This window comes from Cygnus olor, chromosome 16 (assembly GCF_009769625.2).
Source record: "Cygnus olor isolate bCygOlo1 chromosome 16, bCygOlo1.pri.v2, whole genome shotgun sequence".
NCBI lineage: Eukaryota > Metazoa > Chordata > Aves > Anseriformes > Anatidae > Cygnus > Cygnus olor.
The window spans coordinates 13632210-13655338 of record NC_049184.1 but is presented as its reverse complement, the minus strand read 5'-3'; the positions used below and the strand labels follow the sequence as shown (position 1 = coordinate 13655338).

Here is a 23129-nt window from a genome sequence, read left to right as displayed (position 1 = left end):
TATGTAATTGCACATTATCTTCTGCTCCACATATCCTGTTCTTGAAGAATGTATCCTAAAAATGCAAGATACGGAGTTAAAAAAATGTCCCTCTTACAGAGGCTGTTTGGGGACTATTAATGGCTTATGGCAAATTACCTGGTGATAGACAAGAACGATCAGTTCTCATCTTACGACACATTTTACAAGCAATGAGCTGGTTTTGTACTGCTTGTAACTGCCTTGCTTCTAAAATGTGATCTCAGGAGGTACTGGGAACGTGGCATGCTCCTGGATCTGCTGACTTCACAGTCACACCCACCCGCAGCAGCAGTCTGCGAGTCAGGGATGCTTTCATGGAATGCTTAAAAAGTCTGACCACAGCACAGGGCAGCACCGATGCACCCACTGTCGTGTTGTTGTAGAGGTGTACTGAACTGCCAGGTCTGTTCAATTCCGCTTCTCCTAGGGGGAGCCCCTGGGGTGGCTGGGGCTATGGTTCCACGTTTAGTCTACATCAAGGGCAACTATCTCAAAATACATCACAGATATCCTCTGCCTCTATTTTAAAGATGGTGACATCGAACACAGGGAAGCTGAGTAACTTGTCAGATTTATGAGGTGCCTTGGGCAGTGTCAAGAACAAGTTCTTCATTTTTCTATATTGGCCTTTCCCTATCCTCCAAGCCTGTTAAAGGGGGAGAAGCTGTATATGAGTTCAGAGGAGCTGAAAGACAGCTTCTAAGTTAATTTACAAAATTTGACTGATTCTAGCAGTGATTATCTTTTCTTTTTTTTTTTTTTGGTAGTTGTTAATATAGTGTTCTTTTAACATCATGCAAGCTTCAAGACAGGTTTAAGGCTGGTTTTCTTTGGGGGACACTCACATAACAGATCCTGGAGGGAACATTTCACCAACAAAGGAAAGCTCATAAGGACTACTGACTGTAGAAGAAGAAGATGAAGTGACAGGAAGTATGATGCCGAGAGAAAAATAAGCCAGCATGCTCAAGGACAAGTGATGGGGTTTTATTTTAGCACATCAAAATTTTGAAAGCAAATAACATCTTCAGTAATGTGTTGTATGAAACTAAGACTGATCTTTTTTAGCAATCTGTATATATTTTTAGTTCCTTTTCAGAGGATTAAGATGTCCTACTGAGTTTTTGAGCTTGTCTTAAAATGAAGAGCATAATGAGCTAAAGACAAACAAATGTGGAAAACAGTAAGCATCAACCAGGAGGCCAGGACAGATCAGTGATAATGATCAACAGCATCACCACCATGTCCCTGTACGAGGAAGGCATTAAATTCTATGCTGCTGAGCTTGTTTCGGGGGTAACTGGAAGCCCATGCCAGGCAGTGATTTCAAGCACTCTAGGAAGAAATAAATGTAAACATAATTAATCAAAAATATATTTGCTAATATCAGCCTAATTTGGAAGGAAAGCAATCAAATACAAGGGCCAGAGTATAGCTGAAGACAGTATGAGAAAGAGCTCAGAAGGGCTGAAGTGACAGGAACCCTTGGAAAAACTCCAGCTGAGTTCAGTATCTCTAATCTTAAGGTTCTACACGTATGTAATGGGATAAAGCTGTTCTGCATGGTTTAGCTCAAGGAAGACTATTGTGCTTTCATTGCTCAGCTAAGAGAGAATCAAAAAATCCTGAGGAAGGAGGCTTTTGTAACGGGGAAAAACAGTGTATCAGTTGGCATTATCAAAGAAGCAAGGAGGCTGGGAACGTGAATTGAGATGCCATTGCTTGACATTGCAGCTGATCTGTAAAGGGGCAGGATATCAAGGAAACTTATAATTCCTGTTCTCATTTGTTCAGAACCACCCTTAACTGCTCCATGGAGACAAGCACCCATTTTTCAGAACAAAACAGGGCTCAGTTCAGACCTTGTGATATAACTGCTTTCTGGGCTGAGGCATTAAATTAGTTGCCATAGAAGTAGGTGACTGCTTCTTCTGTTTCTCCATTTAGGGTCTTGCTCTTCATCTTCTGGCTGCCTCTTCCTTATCTATTATCCTTGATCTCCCTTCACACTGAATGGCCAGCTGGAATCATCCTGCAGCAAAACACCTGCACTCTGCTGCTCTCATGAGAGCTGCTGGCAATGTATTTCCTGCACCAGTAAAACCTTTCAGGACGCCCGTCTGTCCAGCTGCTTTCCAGTGCAGCACTGAGGGACCACAGCAGGTTGCTTGCTATCTGTTGACACAAACTCCAAGGCATCCATAAAACAAATCCACTGCGGACAGGCAGCATGATCCAATTCAGTGAATAATGGCAAGGCACAGTGAAAAGTGGCTAGTCACACCAGAGACAAACACAAAGCCATTCCCCTAGGGCAAAGCTTAACAGTCTCCCTTTGCTTCTTCATTCAGCTCAAGGTCCTTTCGTTTGCCAAAAAACAAGTAGTGCCATATATCTAAAGGGATCTTCTCTGCTTATCACTGTCTCCCTTGCTGTGCTTTCCACCCGAAGACTGGTCATTTTTAATTCCTCACTGGATATTTCAACAATAATCAAAAACAAATTTAACACGTTAATAACATAATAAAAGCTTAATCCTTCTCTATGTTAACAAGCGTTAATTCAGGAAAGCTGAAAAAATGTTGCTATAAATACACTTACAATAAACTTACACTGCCAGAACTAATGCACAGGTAACAGATGCATGTTTTAAGTCATTTCCTAAGGATTCCAACCTTTTAATCTCCTCCCTGAATACTTTCTTTCAGCCCTAACTACCACAGCATCTGATTGCTTCAAAACTTTATGTATGGTAATAGTTAGGAACAGCTCAAATGTAGCTTGCAACACTATTCATGAAAAGTGCTTAGAATCAAACGCTATTTATATACCAGCCCACAGGAACAGAACACAGTACATATCAAAAGAAAAATCTGCACAGTACAGCAGATAGTCAAAAAAAATCAATTGAGGAACTGATAGTACTGTGGCTTGAAAGAAAAGCAAATTAACATTAGTGTTTCTGCCACAAGTCATTATTATGTTTTATACTGTTTCCTAAATTCATGATTTCAGTGTCCAGCCTATTACAAAAATATGTTATAGAAGATAGAGTGGGTTGAAAGCTGTTTAACACTTTTTCAAAAGCTATTTGTAGAAAACAATTGCTTTCTTACATTTCTAGATGGCTTTTGGAGATGAAAAAAAAAAGTTTCTTTTTCAGGGACCTCTTTTCCTCTTTTTTTTTTTCCTTTTTAATTGGTTTTCTGCTCCTGCTTGTCTTTGGCAATGAATACAAACATCGTCAAGAAAAAAAAAAAGAAAAAAAGGACAAAACCGGAACTCACCCATTATCACTTAGGGTTTTTTCTGATTCCCACAACATTCTGAAGTCTTACAAAAATCTGTAAGAATTCAACACTGCCTCAAACTGCATGAGCCATTTTATGTTTTCAGCAGAGCAATGCCATATCCAAAGAGCAAGCAGAGTGCTTAGAGGCCTGAGCAGCAGCACAGGGATTAAAAATACAACTTCGTTTCTGGAGAGAACTGGCTGGCTAAAAACAATTCCATGGTGAGCGTGGAAAGCATGAATGATAATCCTTTTCTTCCTTCCTTTCTGAGTAGGATATGGCTGTTTTTCCCAAAGATAGGCTGTGCTGCTTCTTCCTCTCTGCTTCTGCCTCTCCCTACCTCCTATTGTTTCCTGCTTCTTTCTGACTCTTACGCAGAGGAGCTTCACACTTGTGCTGTATTCCCTGGCATTCCATGGCAGGAGGTATAGGAACAAAAGATGTGTAGCCTCATCTAAACTGCATGGCATTGCTACTCCAAATTCTTCACAAAACTAACAAACTAACTAATAAAACTAACAAAACTTTTCAGAAGATATTGCTATCAGCTGGTGACTAATGTATGTTCCACCATTCAGCCATTAATTACCTTTAAAGAAGGATTTGTCAGACATTGTTATGACTTTAATAGAACACATTTTTTAATTGGTGGAAAATTAGCCATTAAGGAATACGGAACATCTAATTTTCCGACTAAATTCTGCTATAGTTTGGAACATGTTTTTATTGCACAGAGATGTGCCTAGCTGCCTATTACTTGGGCAACAGGCAGAAAGGTATATGCTTGAGCTATTCACACTAACAATCACCTATTTCTCCCATGCAAATTGACTCAGAATAGGTTTGCTTTGCCCTGTATCAATAATCAATAGCAAGAATGAAAGATAAGGAAGAAAGATGACAGACCAACGTGAAAGACACCGCAGAAAGATGAAGTGAAAAATGGGTGAGACAATTCAAAGAAGTAAACAAAGACTGACCTTATAAGTTAATGGAAACTACATAACAGCAACAAAGAGTTGCTGATGACAAAGAACGAGAGGGACACTTGTGATCAGTCATTGCTCAGTTGAGGTCCTTGCTACAGCTTTCCAAAGAAGTTGTCTTGCAGTGAACAGCATGTGATGAAGATGTCAGATGATATCTGTTCACAGGACACGCTCTTTGCATATCATTTTCCTTCTCATGTTTTCATAAAGCATGCCAGTGACATGAAAAATAGGAAAGAACAGATAGTACTTCTCTGTGTGACTGCCTTTATTTTACCCTAAAGTGATGGAAATTAAAGCTGGATCCTTGCTTTGGTTACATTCCACAGAGGTGTAGCAGAGAGGGAGATGATTCCAGCATGACAATGCTTGATTTTATCTCCCTGCTCATAGCAGGAAGGGCTGCATAAGATTCCTGTAAAATCCAATTTAAGAAAAAATCACCTTCTGTAATTTATACACCAACTCTTCCAAGATTTCAGAGTGTTAACAAAGGAAGAAAAAGGTATTGTTAAATATGTCTTCTATGAGAAGAACATACCACTGTGTTTGTCTCAACAAAGCCAAAACAAAAAAAAAATTGTGCTAGCCCACAGGTTACACTGCTACTCTCCAAGAGTATTCTGAGAAGAGAGAAAATTCAATTTAGCTGAAACCATTCTGAATATTGCGTCTTACCCATGTGCTTCAATTGAGACTCCTTACTGGTTTGTTTCTAAAAGATTGTGTACTTCTCAATGGACAGGCAAGATCATTCTTAAAGTCACCCGGAAGAAGCAGCAACTCACATTTTCCTAATGCAAAAGAAAAAAAAATCCCACAAACATGGATTTAGACAAACATATACATATATACTTGACATGCTCTGACTTTGAATCTAAAATAACAGGTATAGTCTAATAGCTTTAGTTCCCTATACCTTAGGGTGCTGAAACAAATACAGTTCTAACATTCTGCCTACATACACTCATGGCTAGGATGATTCATAGTCACATAGCTGCTATATCAAGACTAGTGAACATATACAATCACATGGACTTCACAGCAGTGCCCATCACCCAAGTATCCAGGACAAACCTTTTCTTCTTTCTGACAGATGTTCCCCACTCATGCCCTGCTGTTTGATTTTTCTCACGTTTGTTTCTGAAGCAATGTTTCCTGGATGGCCTTTCCAGCTCACCCAGGGACTCCGAAGAGCACACACCTACTAAATGTGTCCATAACATATACCATTTGGCAAACAATTAAAATGAAACATGCCAATTATTACTTTCAAGCTAAGACAAAGAATTCAAAGCATCTCCAGGTGCTGAGCATTAACGCAGTATTCTTTCTTACCTCTGATGACTGATCAGAAAAAGGACAAAAAGTGGACTGTACATTTCAGATATTTTATTGGAATAACAAATACAAACTCAAACTAACAATTCCTGAACTTCTAAAGACAGAGAAAACTTTGGTTTTAACTGTATCTAAAAGAAGGGATGGTTGCATTGTATCATTGTATAGTACCATTCATGAGGACTAAAATTTATCAATTTTACCCCCAAAATTAAGCATGAAAAGGTTACAAGAAAGGTTTGTAATCTCTGGAACTACTGTTTGGTATGTCAGTCTTAACTCTGAGCATTGTACAAGTTGGTACTAGGCCCAGTTTGGGCCTAGTTATTACCTCAAACAAGTACACAATATATTATACACATGTTGAGGACCTAATTCGGATTCATTTTTCTCTTAAATATGTTAATGTTGTGTGTATCTGGTAACCGTATATGGTGCATGTTTGTATGAAGAAACCTACACAAGAAGTATGTTCAAAGGCAAAAGAGACTTACCAAACTAAATCTCTGCAGGTATTTTGATACTTTCAAGAAAAAGTCAGGTTTCTGGACATTTATTTCCGTTCTCCAGATATCAGGCACCTATATAACATGTTACAGGACAGTTTCAGTAATACTGTTAATCAGTGAAAATTCTGTTACAACTCTTATTACTGCAGCAACTTCCAAAGAAGCCAGAATTATATTCTACAAATCTCTAATACCTTATAACATGTTTCCACTGTTCTGCAGAAGTGCTAAGATGAAACTTCTGTTTGTTTGTTTTTTGTGTGTGCATGTGTGGCTTAATAGGCTCCCAGTCCACCAGACTCCAATCAAGCAATGATTGAACTATCACTTACTAAGTTTGTAAGTCAACAGGGCAATAAGGCCTCTGGTCATTACAAAATTATAAACAATAAGATAGCAACACAGTGCTGAGTTCTGTCTCACCACAAAACATTTATGATTTGTTCATCAGAACTCAAATAGATATAAAGTGGATTATCATACAAGTTTCTGTATTATAATAAGTAATCTAACAAACTGCAGGGCCTTGGGGAGGGCATGGGCTGCCTTTTTGTTCTGTGCAGCACCAAAACATTGTATATTGACCAGAGGGTTCTGAGTGGGATCCTAAAAACTAACAAGAAGTTGCAACAGTTGTCATTGCATGTTCCACCCATTTAACAAAAAAAACAAAAACAAAAAGCAAGCAAGCAACCGAAAAAACTACTATGCACAAGCAGCAGCTGAAGTACAGCTGATAATGAGCCAGAACTCAAATACTGGAAGGGCATTGCTTTTATTTCACCTGATTTCTTGTTAAGGAAACACCAGGCCACCCTGAAAACTGCTAAAATCCAGCTTCAGCAGAAGCCAGCGCTGAGCAATTACAACTCAGCAGCCTTATTTGCCACTGTTTCATTTCTCTACCAAGCCCAACAGGGGTGGTGCCTGCCAACATCCCTCAAAAACCACCTGTGTGCTTCTGAACCCTGTGAAACCAGCATCAGCGATGCTAACGGGGGCAACATTTCACTCAGGTTTGGCACAGCAATAGCTGGAAGGGAAATAAAATGCATTGACCTGATAAAAATAAACGGAACGGGACCAGCCGCACCAGCAGCTAGGGTGATCGTGAGGGGCTACGTGAAGGGGATACAAGGTCGTGAGGGGCTACGAGGGGCCGTCTTTGGAGCCCTACACCCACCCATGCAGCCCAGGAGGCGCTCAGAGGCCCCGCCGCCATTTCCTCACGGCCCCAGCGGTGGGCGCGGGTGCCCGGGGGCCTGCGCGTACCGCGCATGCGCGACAGGTGCCGCCGCGCTCTGCGCGCCTTCCCCCCCCCTCCCAACCCGGCCGCGCGCTCCCGGCGTGCCTCGCGCTCTGTGGGCGCTGACGTCACCGCCGCCATTGGAGTCGGCGGCTCCGGCTCCGTGGCTGCAGCGGGGCGGCGGGGGCAGGGCCCGGGGGGATGTGAGGGGACGGGGCCGCCGCGGCACGGCTCGGTGAGGCACGGCACGGCTCGGCGAGGCACGGCTCCCTCCCCGCCGGCCCTTCGTCCGGTCCCTCCGTCCCCTGAGGAACCGCCGAGCGCGGGCCAGCGGCCCCCGTCCCTCCCCCTCGGCCCGCGGCCGCCGCCTGAGGGGAGAGGCCCCGCCGGGCCCTGCCCGCGCCTCCCGCCCGCTCCCGCTGCACCACGGCGGCCCCGTGCATGAATTATGTCTGCCACCAGCGTGGACCCTCAGGTAAGAGCCTCAGGCCCGGCTCGGGAGAGGCTCTCCAGCCGCCTCGTTCCCCCCCCCCCCCGCCCCCGGGCACGGTGCCTCGCCGCCGCCCCGGAGCGGTGGCCATGTCGGGGGGAGGCCCTGAGGCGCCTCAGCCCCAGCTCAGACAAACCCCAGCAGCGCCTGAGCAGGCCCTCAGCCCGCCCCCCTCACCTCGGCCCTCCCCCGTCAGCCCTGGGTTTTGCAGTGACGATGTAACCGTTTGTCTAAAATTAACTTTTTTCTTTCCCTCTCTCTCTCTCTTTTTTTTTTTTTCTTCTTCTTTACCCGATCGTGTGCCGTGGCTTTCCAGAGACCGAAAGGACAGGACAACAAAGGTGAGGATCGCGCGGAGATCTTGCCGTTGGAATTGTTACTGCAAGAGTTGGGTTATTTGCATACCTGTAGGTTAGCAGGAAGGTGTTGCAGTTAGGCTCTGGATAACAAAGGAAGCTGGGCCTTGCTGTAAAAATACATAACGGCTATTCATATGTATTTGCTTGCATCCTACTTGACGGTACAGAATTTACCATGCAAAAAAAATGCATTAGTACTAAGCATGTTTATAATAATGATCCTAATTTTCTTAAAATAACCCAATTCCATGCAAGATTACGAAGGTAAGCCTGTTCAAGATCGTATATATATATGTACTTTACATACTTTTGCTTAGTCTTCCATATGAATACAGTCCTGTTACTGGACTCCAGTTGACTGTGTATGGACTAGATGTCATAAGTAAGGCAAAAAACAACTATTTTTAAAATTTAAAATTTCTTAAATAACTGTTGGAAATGCCTTTTATAATAATAATACCTATGCTTCATTTGAATTTTAATTTCAAAAACAAGTTGTTCAAGAAAATACACTGATTTGTGCTATGATTGCTAGTAAGTGTGTAAATGTTTAGGTTTTAAACTAGCAATGTCTTCCATTTCATAAGTGCTTTTAAATTTATCTTAACTTGCCTTAAAAATCCAGCTGCCTCTACTCACAAGAAGTTTGACACTATTTCCTATGTTTGTATACACTCTTTTGCCTCCACTCTCCCTGGCAAACTTTACAGAAATATTTTTACAAATTCTCAAACTTGCTTGCTAAACACTGTGTTTTGTGTAGTTTTAGTTTAGTTTAGCTGTTCTGTGAAATAGTCGCTATAAGTAGGTGTTTGATAAGGCAAATATCTGTAACTGATGCATTTAGAAGATGAGACTTAAATTTTGCCTGAAAATGTCAGAATATCAGGGCACTAGCAGTCGTTATTTTATAATTAAATGTAACTTCATCTGATTTCATTTTAGCCAACTTAAATGAGAAGTAAACAACACATGCTGGGAAAGCTGTGAATTAGTTTGAGAGTTCTAATTATGTGCCAGAACACCTGATGTTGTTACCTATGTTTTTCGCAAACTTTTTGCGAAGAACTATTATTTCTTGGTTCAGAGGTAGTTCACAGGGGCTGTCTATTCCCTTACCTGTAGGAAAGTTTGGGTTACTAAACTTACTCGAGTTTAGTATGGCTTTTCATAAAATAACATGAAATGAAGCAGTTTACTGCGTTGTTTACTTGCTGCTAAGCAGTATTATAATGTGTTGTAACTTTTTTTCCTAGTACAAAATGGTTCATTACATCAGAAGGATACAGTTCATGACAACGATTTTGAACCTTACCTTTCTGGGCAGTCAAATCAGGTTAGTGGATTTTTAACCTTTTTTTTTTCTTGGGCATGTTCTTGGCACTCAGTTCATAGGATGTGTTAAGGGAGCAAATTCCTTAAATAGAAATGGAAAAAGAAGTGACTGGCATATAGTGTTACTTCGTAATACAAGTGCTTGTGCTCACCCAACTAATACTACTCTGCATATCCAGATGGCCACAAGTGAAAATGAAGTTAATGCTCCAACTAGTGTCTGCTGCTTGCTCCTCGGATTGCAGGTTATTGACATAGCTGAACTGTGACAAACTAGTCGTGCAGTTATCTGAAAGATGAGTTGTATGTGAGAGTCTGGAGGTTCTGCTTTTAGGGTCTCCTGCTTTGTCTTTTTAATTAATCCTGGAGATTGCCCTAGTGGAAATTTGGATATTGCTTTTGAGAAAAGATTGCAGAGAGATCCTGCTTGCTTTATACACTTAAGCAAATATTGCTCGTTTGTGTCCTCTGAAATATCTTAAGACTTAGAAATGTATTGTTTCAAGAATGAGGCCCTAAAATGCAAACTCTGAATATAATTTAGCTCATTATAATGTACATTAAATCAACATCCAGGACTTAAATAGCATTGCAATTGAAAATCTTCTAATACAAGTAATTTTGGACTTAAAATACAAACTTTTTAAAGCGAACAAAATGTTTAGAAAGCTGGAGATGCAAAAAGTTTTTTCACACAAAAATCTGCTTCAGTAAGAGGGAGGCATGGCAGAGGTACGTTATTATTTCTTAGCAGAAAAGATAAGTGGTAGGCTTTACAAAGTAAATCTGTAATTCAGCCTGAAGCTGATAAATGCCACTGTTTATACTGGTGACATCACTGAACTTGCTGGCAAAGGAACATTCATGTACATGCTTAAAAAAAGGAAGAGGATGAAAGAAAACATGTAACGTGCTGTTCTGTTTCATTTGAGAAAATTGTGATTTAATCTTGGCCAGTGGAGCAAACAACTTCAATTCTGGTGCTGCATACCGGGTACCTTCGAGGTGCATTAAGCCTTGCCTTAGGGCAGCCAGAGAAGAAACTGTGTTACAAGTTTTAGATCTTGCAGCTTTCTGAGAGCTGCTAACTGTAGCACAGTATAGGTATTCCTGAGCATATTTCCATCCAGGAAGCAATCTGGATACACCACTGTGGAAGGTGGGACAAATGCATTTAGGACAACATGGGCTGTGTTAGCTCTGCACCGTGTGGACTACCTGGTATGCAGGTTTGGTACGCAACATAGGCACATGCTCCAGACTTGCACGAAGTTAAAATTGTTCAAGAGGAAGCACGTTCTCTTCTCTGGAACTGTGCTGAAGAATGAATGAAGCACGTTCTCTCATGCTGTGGCAGGTATAAAAGCATGAAGTTTGTGGAAAAAATTAAGTAAAACTTCCTTGTGCAAAATTAGTTTTGAAAGAGGTCAAGGTTGTATCCTTTCTCTGATTTCTTGAAATCCCACTTCATTACATTTGCATGTAGTTTTTACTTATTTGAAAACAAGATGTCTTGTAACATGAACTGTACTGAGCATTTAACTCCATAAAAATCAAAGACTGTCTATTACAGTTAATTTCTAGGAAATATATATCTATATTGTTCTAGCTCTTAACAAGCCCAGTTATTAGGTTTAAAATGGAAAAATTACTATGGCATAGAACTTCCATAATTCTAATAAAGTCTAGATACATTAAAGCATAGCTACGTTGACTGGTACTTATGCTGTGACAAGAAGTTGGCATGCCGCAAGAACCGATTGTGTAGGTGGTCTTACAGCTCTAACTGGAAAGCGACGGTAACATTAAATAGGGCTGAGATTTTTGTACTGGACAGCCGTGTTTCTGAACAAAGTCTTATCTAGTTATTTACTCAGACTAATTCAGCCCTTTTAATTACTGTAAAATACAGGTAATGTACAAAAAAGACTCAAAACTGAATTATTTTTTAAAAATACTTTAGAAGTTAAACATTCTCCTGACACAAATGTGTATTTGACATCAAAGTTCAAATGTAGGTTGATAATACTGTGTTAAAATTAATACTTTAAAATTACAAATTAGTCTTTAAAATGAGTACTAAGCATGTTACATAATTAAATAAAATGTAATTGTCCTCCATCTTTCTGTTGGAAACTGCACCTCATTAGCGATGTCTTTTTTCTTTCCACAAAAAGGTCCAGTATCCAAATAGCAGTAGTTAATGCAGAACAAATTCCAGGTGTGATAACTGTTGTTAACTACACTAAAAGTACCTTTGAAGTGAAAAGGTAACTGAGTGTCTGATATTCATATACAAAGCTATGCTCAAAGCAAGGAAGGCATCCCCCATGTACTATCAGCCAGAACCAAAAGATTTTTTGTAAGTGACAGGGTATTACTAGCAGTGTGAGTACTTCAGGAGGAAGGATTCCTGTGCTAATTAATTCAGTGGTTTGTTTCTTTTAATAATAAGAAGGGTGCAGAAAGTTCCAGGACAAATTTGTTGCTTGCATGTACCACTGTGGCAGTGAAGGATTTCTGTCAGGGTTGATCTTACCTGCTCTGGCATAAAGCCAGACAAAGTAGATCGAATGCTTTGTAAAGATGTCTGCTGAAACTTTCCCTTAATCTTGTCAGAATCCTTGCGGAAACTTTGCGGACTGTTTACAGGAGGTGACAGTCTCAGGAATGGTTTAGAATCTTTAACAGAAATATTTTAGGATAAAACACCTGCCTTCTTTAGATTTATTCTTACTGGTCTTAAGAAGTTCTTTGTCTGTGGAATATGGAAAGATAAGTATCTCCTAAGAACAACTTATGTCTCCTCTTCCCTCCAACAACATGTTTTTACTTTTTAATTATATTAATAATTTCAGAATTAATACATTGATGTCAATCACAATGTAAATTCTCCCGGAAGAAGAATCATACGTCAAATATTGATTCTTTTGGTTTGGGAATCGTAGAGAATGTAATGTGTTTTAAAGGATCTTGTCGTGGGAAGGCAGATAGTATTCCTCTTGATAATGATGGATATAATTTGCACATAATGGGATCGTGAGCAGTGGCAGAAATGATGTCTTTTGAATCAGTAACATTGGATTCAGGCTGTTGAAATCTCAGTAGTGATTGCAGTAGCGTACGTAAGTCGTGGTGGCATTTTATGGTATCATTCTCTATATGGAAAGTAAGGATATTGCTTTGGGTGTCATGGAAGGGAGTCAATGAAAAATGAGGAATAAAACTGACTCTTTAATTTATCAATTGGGTATTATGCTCATCTACAGCAAGGAGTCTTCTTACTTCATTTTCTGAACAAGCTAAGAAATAATTGTATGTTTGGAAGAATGGAGGAGGCTTCTGAATCTAGTAATAAAAAATAGTTGAGAGGGAGAAAGGAAGGAAAAGCTAGAACTTTGGAGAAGGATTTGCTCATTTATAACAAGTCAGTCTTTTATTTCGTTTTATTTTATTTCATTTTTATTTGCCTGTTCGGAAGGGCAGTCTGAAGCAGTCTTGTACATTTGTAACTTTACTACTGAGGGAGGAAGAGACTTTCAGAAGCAGTTTGATAGGGTTTGTCACAAACACTTTGGGTGGCTTACTGGAATATGTCACGTGCTGTATCTGTACGTAGTCTCTAGCACGTCGTCTTAATCTCAGTTTCTAGTCATTAGGTCTACTTAAGTCAAACTTGGCACACTTCTTAGAATGTGATCTCACTCTGATCCTTTGTGTGTCAGAAGTAGCCTTTGCGTGTTTTACCACTTCAGGTATGGTTTGCTTGTTAGGAACTGTTGGCTCTTCAAAACAATCCCATAATAAGGACTGTGACTGTATTTTCTGTGTGCTGCCATATTAAAGCAATTTAATCTAAAACTTCTCCCATGCAGCTCTTTCTGGTAATCAAGATAAACTAAATATCCTTAATGGTATGAGACTCAAAATGTGTTGGTACATAAGTTTCTTTAAATATTTTGGAGTATTGGCAGATTAAGTAATTCTAGAAGAGGCCACAAAAGACCCCATAATAACGTAACTAAGATTATACAATTTCAGGTACTAACGTCACTGTGGAAAAACAGCACTGCAGCGTATTGTGAATGTCCAGATACTGACTCTTGGAGTGTGAACTGAGATCTTTAATTAGACGTTAATTACCTTGTCCCTATTGTTCTCTTCTGTTTGGTGATGTACAGTGTTGTGGCTATTTATAAACGAAGTTTTAGATATCTGAAGTTACCTTTTTTTTCCTTTAACAGAACAGTAGCTATCCATCAATGACTGATCCTTATCTGTCCAGTTATTATCCACCGTCGATTGGGTTTCCCTACTCTCTCAGTGAAGCACCATGGTCTACGGGAGGAGATCCTCCAATCCCATATCTTACCACCTATGGACAGCTCAGTAACGGAGATCATCATTTTATGCATGATGCTGTTTTTGGACAGCCTGGGGGTCTGGGAAATAATATCTATCAACACCGTTTTAACTTTTTCCCTGAAAATCCTGCCTTCTCAGCTTGGGGAACAAGTGGATCCCAAGGACAGCAGACTCAAAGTTCAGCATATGGGAGCAGTTACAGCTACCCGCCTAGTTCACTGGGTGGTACCATCGTGGACGGACAAACAGGATTTCATAATGACACATTAAATAAAGCTCCTGGAATGAACAGCATTGAGCAGGGAATGGTTGGACTTAAGATTGGCGGAGATGTTACAACTTCTGCTGTGAAAACAGTGGGTTCCGTTGTCAACAGTGCTGGGATGACAGGTGCTCTCTCTGGTAACGGTGGATCTAATGTAAACTTGCCAGTATCTAAACCAACCTCGTGGGCTGCTATAGCTAGCAAGCCTGCAAAACCACAGCCTAAAATGAAAACAAAAACTGGACCTGTGATTGGAGGAGCATTGCCTCCTCCGCCTATAAAGCATAATATGGACATAGGTACTTGGGACAATAAGGGTCCTGTGGCAAAAGTTCCTGCCCCCCAACAGATACCTTCTCCTCAGTCTGTTCCACAGCCACAGCAACAAATTGTTCAGCCTGTTCCAGCTCAACCTCCTCCATTGACTCAACCGCAGTATCAGAGCCCTCAGCAGCCGCCCCAAAATCGCTGGGTAGCGCCTCGCAACAGAAATGCAGCTTTTGGCCAAAGTGGAGGAACTGGTAACGACAGCAACTCAGCTGGCAGCACCCAGCCTAACCCTGTTCCCAGTGGTGAGTCCCATCCTGTTCTCGAAAAACTGAAAGCTGCTCACAGCTATAACCCTAAAGATTTTGAATGGAACCTTAAAAATGGACGTGTGTTCATAATAAAGAGTTATTCTGAGGATGATATTCATCGTTCCATTAAATATTCTATTTGGTGTAGTACGGAGCACGGCAACAAACGGCTGGACAGTGCTTTTCGGTCCATGAATAGTAAGGGCCCAGTCTACTTGCTATTCAGTGTCAACGGTAGTGGACACTTCTGTGGAGTTGCGGAGATGAAATCACCTGTGGACTACGGCACCAGTGCAGGTGTCTGGTCTCAGGACAAGTGGAAGGGGAAGTTTGATGTCAAGTGGATCTTTGTGAAGGATGTGCCCAACAACCAGCTCCGACACATCAGGCTGGAGAACAATGACAACAAACCTGTTACAAACTCCCGTGATACACAGGAGGTGCCCTTAGAAAAAGCAAAACAAGTGCTTAAAATTATTGCTACTTACAAGCACACGACCTCCATCTTTGATGACTTTTCTCATTATGAAAAGCGCCAAGAAGAGGAGGAGGTGGTGCGGAAGGTAAACTTATTAAAAAATTTATTTTATACACAGATATGGGGAAAATGAAATGTGAAGGCTGCTTTGGTGGAAAAAATGTAAGTAGGAATTCAAAATGTTTTTAATATATCTCAACTTGGTGATTTTATTTGTGTTTAACAACACCGAAAACAAACTGATGCTTATTTGTCTGTGACATGATTTCGTAGCAAATGCGTTTCAGAACAAAAGGTCAAGCAGTGGTGCAGGTAAAGGACGTCAATGTCCATGTTTTTAGTTATTTTTCTCTTAAAATGGTTAATAGATTAGGAACTAGTTTCTGTTTCAGAGTGCAGTTCTGTCAAAGGTGGCCACGCAAGCTTTTTGCCTTATAAATATGAGGTGTTTTAGTACTGCTTGACTGGAACCAGTCTATCAAAATCGATAAATGTGGCATTTGAAGTTTGTATATTACCTCTGAGAGCAAGAAGAGTCTAGTCTCATGTTGTTTGTTCAGTTGATCTCTGGAAAAGGAGTTGCATAAAATCGTTGGAGTAGTGCTGGAAAGGTTGTTTCTGCTGCTGAAGTCACATGTATTATTTGGGTAATTAAAGGCTTTTGGTTCCCAGGTCTAATCTGTCTACTAATTCTTGAAAAGAAATCTTGAGTGAGGATGTATGAAAAACTGGGGCAGTAACTGGGAAAGTGTGGTAAACTTTTTATATATGCTTTTATGGCCCCAAGTGTCAGCTGTCCTATGACCTCAGTTCCAAGAACGCATTTCTCCAGTTAGGCAGTCTGGAAGTAAAGGACTGACAAAATAATCGGTGTTGGGACAAAATATTTATGTAGTTACTAGTTGTGTAGTGCTTCAAGTTGTTTGATAGCGTTTCATACGCCTCTTTTGTATGGCATTTGAAATAAAGCATGGATTTGACAGGCTGGTTTAATGCAGCTCACTTGCTTCAACATCTTTTTGAAGCAAAAACTGACAACAGAATATGTATTTCTGGGCCTGAAAAGGAAGTTGCTGTTCTAAAGGTTTTATTGGCATTTAAAAATGGAGATAAAATTGCTTTAAACTGTGTTCTTAGAATGTACTCTTACATTTTGAGAGAGAAGGTGATCAGTGTATCAAGAACTTTCAGCTCAACCTTTCCTAGCCATCTGATACAACATGCCTGGCATATTTCAACACAGCAGGGGAGGAGAGCATAAGATTTGAAGTCTTTCTTCAGTACTCTCCACGGGCTTCCACAAGCTAAAACCTGAAAGCCGTTACCTCAACGCTTCATTTGTTCCGTAGACAATTAGCAATTCAATATTCAATGCAATGTGTATGTCGAAGAGCTGTTCCCATATGTGGGAGAGAATCCGAAGTGATCAGAGAGTGGTTGGAGTTGGAAGGGGCCTTCAAAGATACCTGGTTTCAACCCCATCTCCCGTGGCAGGGACCCCTTTGGGCAGCCTGGGCCAGAGCCTCACCACCCTCAAAGGGAAGAATTTCTAACTTGTATCTCCTCTGAATCTCTTTCAGTTTAGAGCCGTTGCCCTTGTCTTGTCACAACGGAGTGTGGTCTCTTATTCCAGACAATAAAAATTGTCTTGGAAAGTTGATCCCCGCCCTCCACCCCCTTGAATAAATGATTTTTAGAAGTCCGGTTGATTACTAGAAGAGTTTCTTTGCAGGATACACACACAATTAAACTTATTGTTTTGAAGTTCCTGCTATTGAAGTTGAATCCTCCCTAGTATGCCAAAATTATCCTTCCTATGAGATTTTTTGAAGAATCTTATTGCCAGTTAAGGTAACCCTTATGGCTCAAATGGCTTTTTCAAATGGTTGTCTGCATGTGTACCGTCTTAATTGGTTTACAAGTCGCCGTGTTTTTTATTCATCGTACTCTGTTTAGCAGTAAAATTGATAAACATTTGTGCTTCTGTTTCACCACTGTCATGCTTACAAAAGGCTAGACTTCTTAAAAAGCTGTTAATGGAGAGCTTGAACGTTTACTTCATTTATGCACAAATATTCAGAAGGGAAGAAGAACTTGATGTAATGTATTCAATGCGAGCCGCTAGCGTTCCAGGGTTTGGGTTTTTTGATGTCTGTGGTTTGTTGCTAGCCACTATTTCCTGAAGTAAATAAGGGGTGCAGTGTAAAGCTGTGCTGTGTGCTCTCTGAGTTTAACTCATCTAGGAACACCTGTGTTCCTTGAAATCATCAAATGAGGATTAGTTGGGTGTAATGTAATGCTGAATGAAAATCTCTGAAGTGCCAAGGAAACAACACTGGTCGTGCTGGTGAACAAGGGCTGTATCATGTAGATCGAAGTCCAGCTTCTGATTTGCCGTAGTAATAAGCTATTTTCTCCCAGTCCGATCTGGAACCTGAGAAATGAGGAAGCCAAAGAACTAGTGGTATGAAGTTTCTTCTGGCCCCTGCTTGTTTTCTCAGTCAGTTCCCTAGGCCACTACAGCATGACTGTGTCCGCAGGGAGCAACTTCCCTGGTCAAAGCTGGTGTTCTTAAGACGTAACGTTGCAACAAGTGAGAAAATCTTTAAAAGGAAAATCGGGTCTGATGTAGTCGTAAGGAACACTGCCTAGAAACAAGCTTGCATAGTCTTTACAAAACTGTCCTGCAGAGTTAAAAAGCTTGTAAAGAAAATAAACTTGTTGCAGATTTTTGGATAGTCACGGGCAACTCACGGTAGGACGGGATTGATTGAGTGTAAAACGCAGCTGTTCGGCCTCACCGCTGTGTGTTTCGCTAGATGGTCCCACATATTGTGCTAGGGCTGCTGTGCTCTCGCCTCTGATCTGTGTCACGGCAGTCAGCTAGTCCAAGGTCTGTCCCTTCGTGTTGTGTGGAAGAGCTCAGTAGCTTTATCTCAGAAAGTTCTTGGATCAACAACGTAGTGTTTCTTCTTTTGTGTGAGTACATACTGTAAAGTGTACGCTGGTGCACACTGACAGAAATACTCCTTGTCTTCTAGCACTGTGTAAAGATTTCCTTTCAGTATGCTTTCTGTGAACATGTTCATTGGCATAGAACTTTTAAGGATTGAATATTGTCCTTCCTCTGAAACTAGTTAAAAACATGGCTATTTTACAGTTGATACTAATTATTTTCTGACACAAAAATCGTGAATGCATTCATCCAACTGACCTGAACAAGTACAGCTTAGCAGGAAGATTACCAGCCACTTTATACTGGGGCGCAGGGAACAGAAGTTTGACGGGGTGGGTGTCTCCAGAATGGAAGTTACTGCAAGTTTGGTGGAAACCAGTCTTCCCTGTGCCTGATGCCAGTATGTATTAATGTCACCAATGAGAAGCAGCGTGCAACAGGAGCTCCCTTGTGAGATATCAGAACTCCCCTGGAGAAGAGAAATTATGAAGGCTCTGAATGGATCTTAGGAGCCAAAAGGAACAAAGCTTTTTTAGTACCTTACAAAGCTGCTTGTGCTTGCTTGCAGTAGTGCCAAATAGCAATGCAGGAGAGAACTTGAGTTAGATCTTCCAGAGATCTTCCAAAAAGCAGCCATGTTCAAGAGCATGAAGAATTGTTACATCAGGCTCCTCCCTGTCAATCTGTATGGATTCAGACCTTTTTAAAAAGGAAGACTCAGAGTAGCCCCTGAGAGGGGGAAAAAAAAGAGCAGCAAGGGAGCAGCAAGGTAGGAAGAACTGCTTAATAAATTTGCTCAATAGATAGTTCTCTTTGCTAAATTATAAAGCCTGAGCTGAGTGTCTGAGTAGATTGTGAAAGACGTATTTCTTTAAAAGTGGAATTATAAGAGTCTCTGGTTAGATACCCAAAAAAAGTTGCCAGAGATGACAGTGAGAATGGTTTACAGGGCACGGTAGGGCAATGAGGTTTAGTAAAGGTTATTTGCCACCTTAAGAGCGGAAGCGGGATAGAACTGCTTTCGTGGAAGTCTGAAAATGGCATTGATTTGGTTCAGCTTTAAATTCTCTTTCCAACCAGCTTTTGTTTGAAATGGCAGGCAGCAATCAGTTCTTTTCATCGAGAACATACTACACAGTTTGTTTTGCTGATTTGGTAAAACAACTTTCGTTAAGGTCTTAAATCTTAGGTTAAGAACTTATTCAAGGTTTTAGTTTACTTAATTTTTTTTTTTTGAAATTGAAGTATTATTCTGCCTGGATGCAGAAACCGGTATATTCCATTCATAAATGTAACAAATTGTATTGGCTACCTCAGCTGGTCACAGCAAAAAATCAGAAAACTTCCTTAAGGACTGGCACACTTGCAAATAATGTTTACACTGCAACAAGCGATTTGGAGGTAAACTTTATACAGAAAGATTCCACAGAACAAGTAAAATCTGAAATTCGGGAGTTGACACTTGTTTATGCTTAGGCAGTTTTACAGTTGTTTGTCTTGGCCTAGGATTTGGTGCTATACCAGCATATTAAAGTACAGTACACAGTGTCTTTATGTGCTTGTTTTGAAGTTTGCAGTCTATTTTAAACACCAGTAGGATGAAGCAGAAAGCAGTAAGACTGCACCTTTTCTGTTCATTCTGCATGGTGTCTTAGCTGGAAAAAATGCACTAGCTTCAAAATACAGCAGCTTATTCTGTCCGTTTTTTTTTTCTTGCAGTCATTTTGCTGTTCTGCACCTTCAGGGGCTCCTGAAGCAATTATTGAAGCTGTCCTCCCTACTTACTGCTGGGAGAACACAAGTTAGCTAGATGAAGACTTAAAATAATTGAGGCATTCCTGCAGATACCCCTTAGATTGTCTGTTTTCTGTATTTGTGGCTGGCAGAAACTTTTGAGACTTCAGACAGCTGCTTACTTCTGTACTACAATGTTTTCATAAGTTTTTTGGGTGGCTCTGTCTAGCTGTGCTGTTTTTTATCAGACCATGCAAAAAGCATGTAACTTTTCTTCCACAAAATGAATTTTTCCCCAATTCGTCAGGTATTTTACGGTGCCTTCCAGAATAGTTGAACAGGTAAAAAGACTGAGGAACAGAATTTCTGTAGAGATCACATCCTAGTCGTATTGAACATGACTAAACTCTTAAGTTTAGTCTTAACTCGTAAGTGCTTCAAAATTATACTGGTTCTGTGGAGTTCATTAATCTGCCATCTCCTTTCTGTTCTCGAATTGGCCGTGCTGTTATTGCAGTAGCTAAATTAATCCAGAAACCAGAACGTTGTAGGTCCTGTTTCTAGTTGGGAATGTTGCTATTCCGTACCTTCCTTGCTGTGACCTTCATCTGCTGTCAGCTTGAAGTGACTGTACAGGTATTCAGCTGTTCCACTTGAAGCTGTACTCTAAATTCTTACCGAATCCTTGGGTTTATCAGGTGTATATATATTTATAAAATGTAGTGGCAATTTTTTTGACAAAGCATGTCATTGTCTGGGATCACATCAGTGCTATTATACTACTGAAAATGCTTTTCCTTGTTCATTTCACTAAAATCTTTAACTATTTTCAACTTTTTTCTCTTTACAGGAACGTCAGAATCGAAACAAACAATAAGAATATACGTATACAGTTTGATATATATACTAGAACTGATATTAAATTCGACTGAGAAACAAAATTTATGTATTCTGGTGCTTTATCGTGGCATCAGGATAAACTAAAGCTTTCAGCTCCAATATATCTTCTCGTGCAGGGGAAATTAAGTTGTTGCATCTTTGTAGTTTATTTTTGCCCAAGTGGATCTGCATTAATTTGTATCTTTTTTCTATGTAAAATTCTGTAGAAATCATTAATAAAAGTGTGTCTCTTTTTATTTTTTTAAGTTGGTAAACAGTTATATTAACCTAATGTGGACCTATACACGAGCATACTAAAGTGTTAGTGCTTCCCAAAGACTTCATTTTGGCACAAATTATGTTCCTAGCCAGATATAGAGATTATGGAGAATACATGACAAATCTTCCTTTATCCTCTTCCCAAACCATGTTTCTTCATGGCAGATGTAAGAAACCATGCATTGATTTTTTTGTCATTTAAGAAAAAAAAAACAAAACAAAACTTCTTAGATACTGCACTTCGGAATTTTGAAATGAAAAATCTAAATTTCAGATCACTTTGTGCAGCTGCTATGCCTCTTTATTTAACTGTACAATTACACTTTTAAAATTGCTAATGCGCCATTGTTGTTTTTTTCTGTCTAGTAGAAGATCAAATTGTCAGTGAAGCTGTTTCTCTGGAAAATATTTCCCTTTCACATTCTGTTAACCAGTGCTTCAGTGTGCATTTGTTATACCATATCCTGCTGAGGGTGAGCGAGATGCTTTCTCTCAGCCATAATTCTGCTTTATGGTTTTTGTAGCTTAATAATTAATAATGTGATGCTATCAACATTGCAGGGGTTTTGGACAATGTGTTTAAACCTGTTTCAGCTTCAGGTGTTATTAGTTAATTGCAGATCATTTTTAATCCTTCCCTTCATTACTCCCTCCCACCCCCCAAGTCCTAATGCCATTTAAAGTTTTTATACCAATAATGCTGAGCTTTAACGTAGGAACTAATAGTATGGATAATATGATGGGTTATGCCTCAGATGTTTAAAATTGACAGTGTGTATGTCTAACTTTTTTCTGTTGGATGAGTAAAAAAACCTGTTTTAAGAAACTGAATTTGCTGTCATGTTTTTGTGGAGTGAGGGGACCGTCGGAGAACCTGTCACCAACTGGAGTTCCAATTAAGCATGGAAATGGTGCTCATGTCCGCTGCTCTAGCACACTGAATCTGCACGTGTTTATTGTAGAGGATCTTTTACTATATTAGAAAGCAAGTATCTTCTGAATACTATTTACTCCAAAAGGACCTCCAATTTAAATAAAGTTTAATCTGTATCATTTAGACTTGTATTTAGAACATATAACTCTGTCTCTGGACTGTTACTGCCTGTAAGGGGTAATGGACAGCATCGGATTAACTTTTTCCTCTAGGAGAATACAAGCCTTAATAAACAATACATATTTAGCAAGCTTGATGTCATTTTCGTTTTTTCCCTACTTTCAGTTGTTTTCCTATGTTAAAACAGCCCATTATGCAAGCTCGTGAATTGAATCTAATTGGAGAAGTGTTTTGCTCGTAATAACTCGGATGTTCGCTACCAGCACGCTTGATATTTGCAGAAGGGTTTCCTGGGACTCTGCAGAAGACACCTAAGCTGCTTTGAATGTTACTGTTCCTCAGAGGAAGTACGTGCACAAACGATGTTTGCTACTTGTGTTTTTCTTTCTCCTTGCATGGTAGAGGAGCTGAAGCAACAACTGGAAGTTGTCCTGTAGCCTTCAGGAGGTGTTATTGCGGACACGGGTCACTGGGATGAGAAAAGAACCTTCCAAATAGAGCTAAAGCTCTCTGAACTGTTCCTTTTGCAACAGTAGGCTGTATTTCACAACTCTAACTTCTGTAATTTGACTTTTTTTTTTAAAGATGCCTTTTTGAAGGAATTCTGCATTTTATAGACATGTTATCGCCTAATAAAAGGGCATGCTCTTAGTTTCTGCTGTGAAAGGAAAGATGTTTACAAGTGGTGATTCCAGAGCTAAAAGGAACGTTCAGCTCCATCTAGGCACTGAAGAGAAAAGTTAGTCACGCAACTTTCTTTTATGTCTTTAATTAGATATGAAAAAAATGTGTCTTTGCTCTGATTTAATACAGAGGGTGTAAATATTTTCTACCAGAGAGAGAACCTTGAGCTCAAACTGGTTTGGCGGTATTGTTAAGGAAAGTTGTGATGTGTCTCAACCTGCTGTCTGGCTTTGTGGTTAGCAGAAAAAATTTGTATCGGCTTCAGCACGCAGAG

At 40.2% G+C, this 23129-nt stretch overlaps 1 protein-coding gene across 2 annotated transcripts; it reads left to right on the top strand.

The window, feature by feature from the left end:
* The first annotated feature begins 7508 nt into the window (after positions 1 to 7508).
* On the top strand, positions 7509 to 22301 carry YTHDF1 (YTH N6-methyladenosine RNA binding protein 1). 2 transcript variants are annotated; one of them, XM_040575629.1, is made up of 5 exons: positions 7510 to 7874; positions 8206 to 8230; positions 9505 to 9584; positions 13828 to 15354; positions 20810 to 22301. In XM_040575629.1, the coding sequence occupies exons 1-5, from the start codon at positions 7848 to 7850 to the stop codon at positions 20834 to 20836; spliced, it is 1686 nt and encodes a 561-aa protein (XP_040431563.1). In that variant the 5' UTR covers positions 7510 to 7847; the 3' UTR covers positions 20837 to 22301. The 2 variants fall into 2 exon arrangements, with proteins under 2 accessions (XP_040431562.1, XP_040431563.1); XM_040575628.1 differs by lacking the exon at positions 20810 to 22301 and having other exon boundaries at positions 7509 to 7874; positions 13828 to 15402.
* The last annotated feature ends 828 nt before the right edge of the window (positions 22302 to 23129 follow it).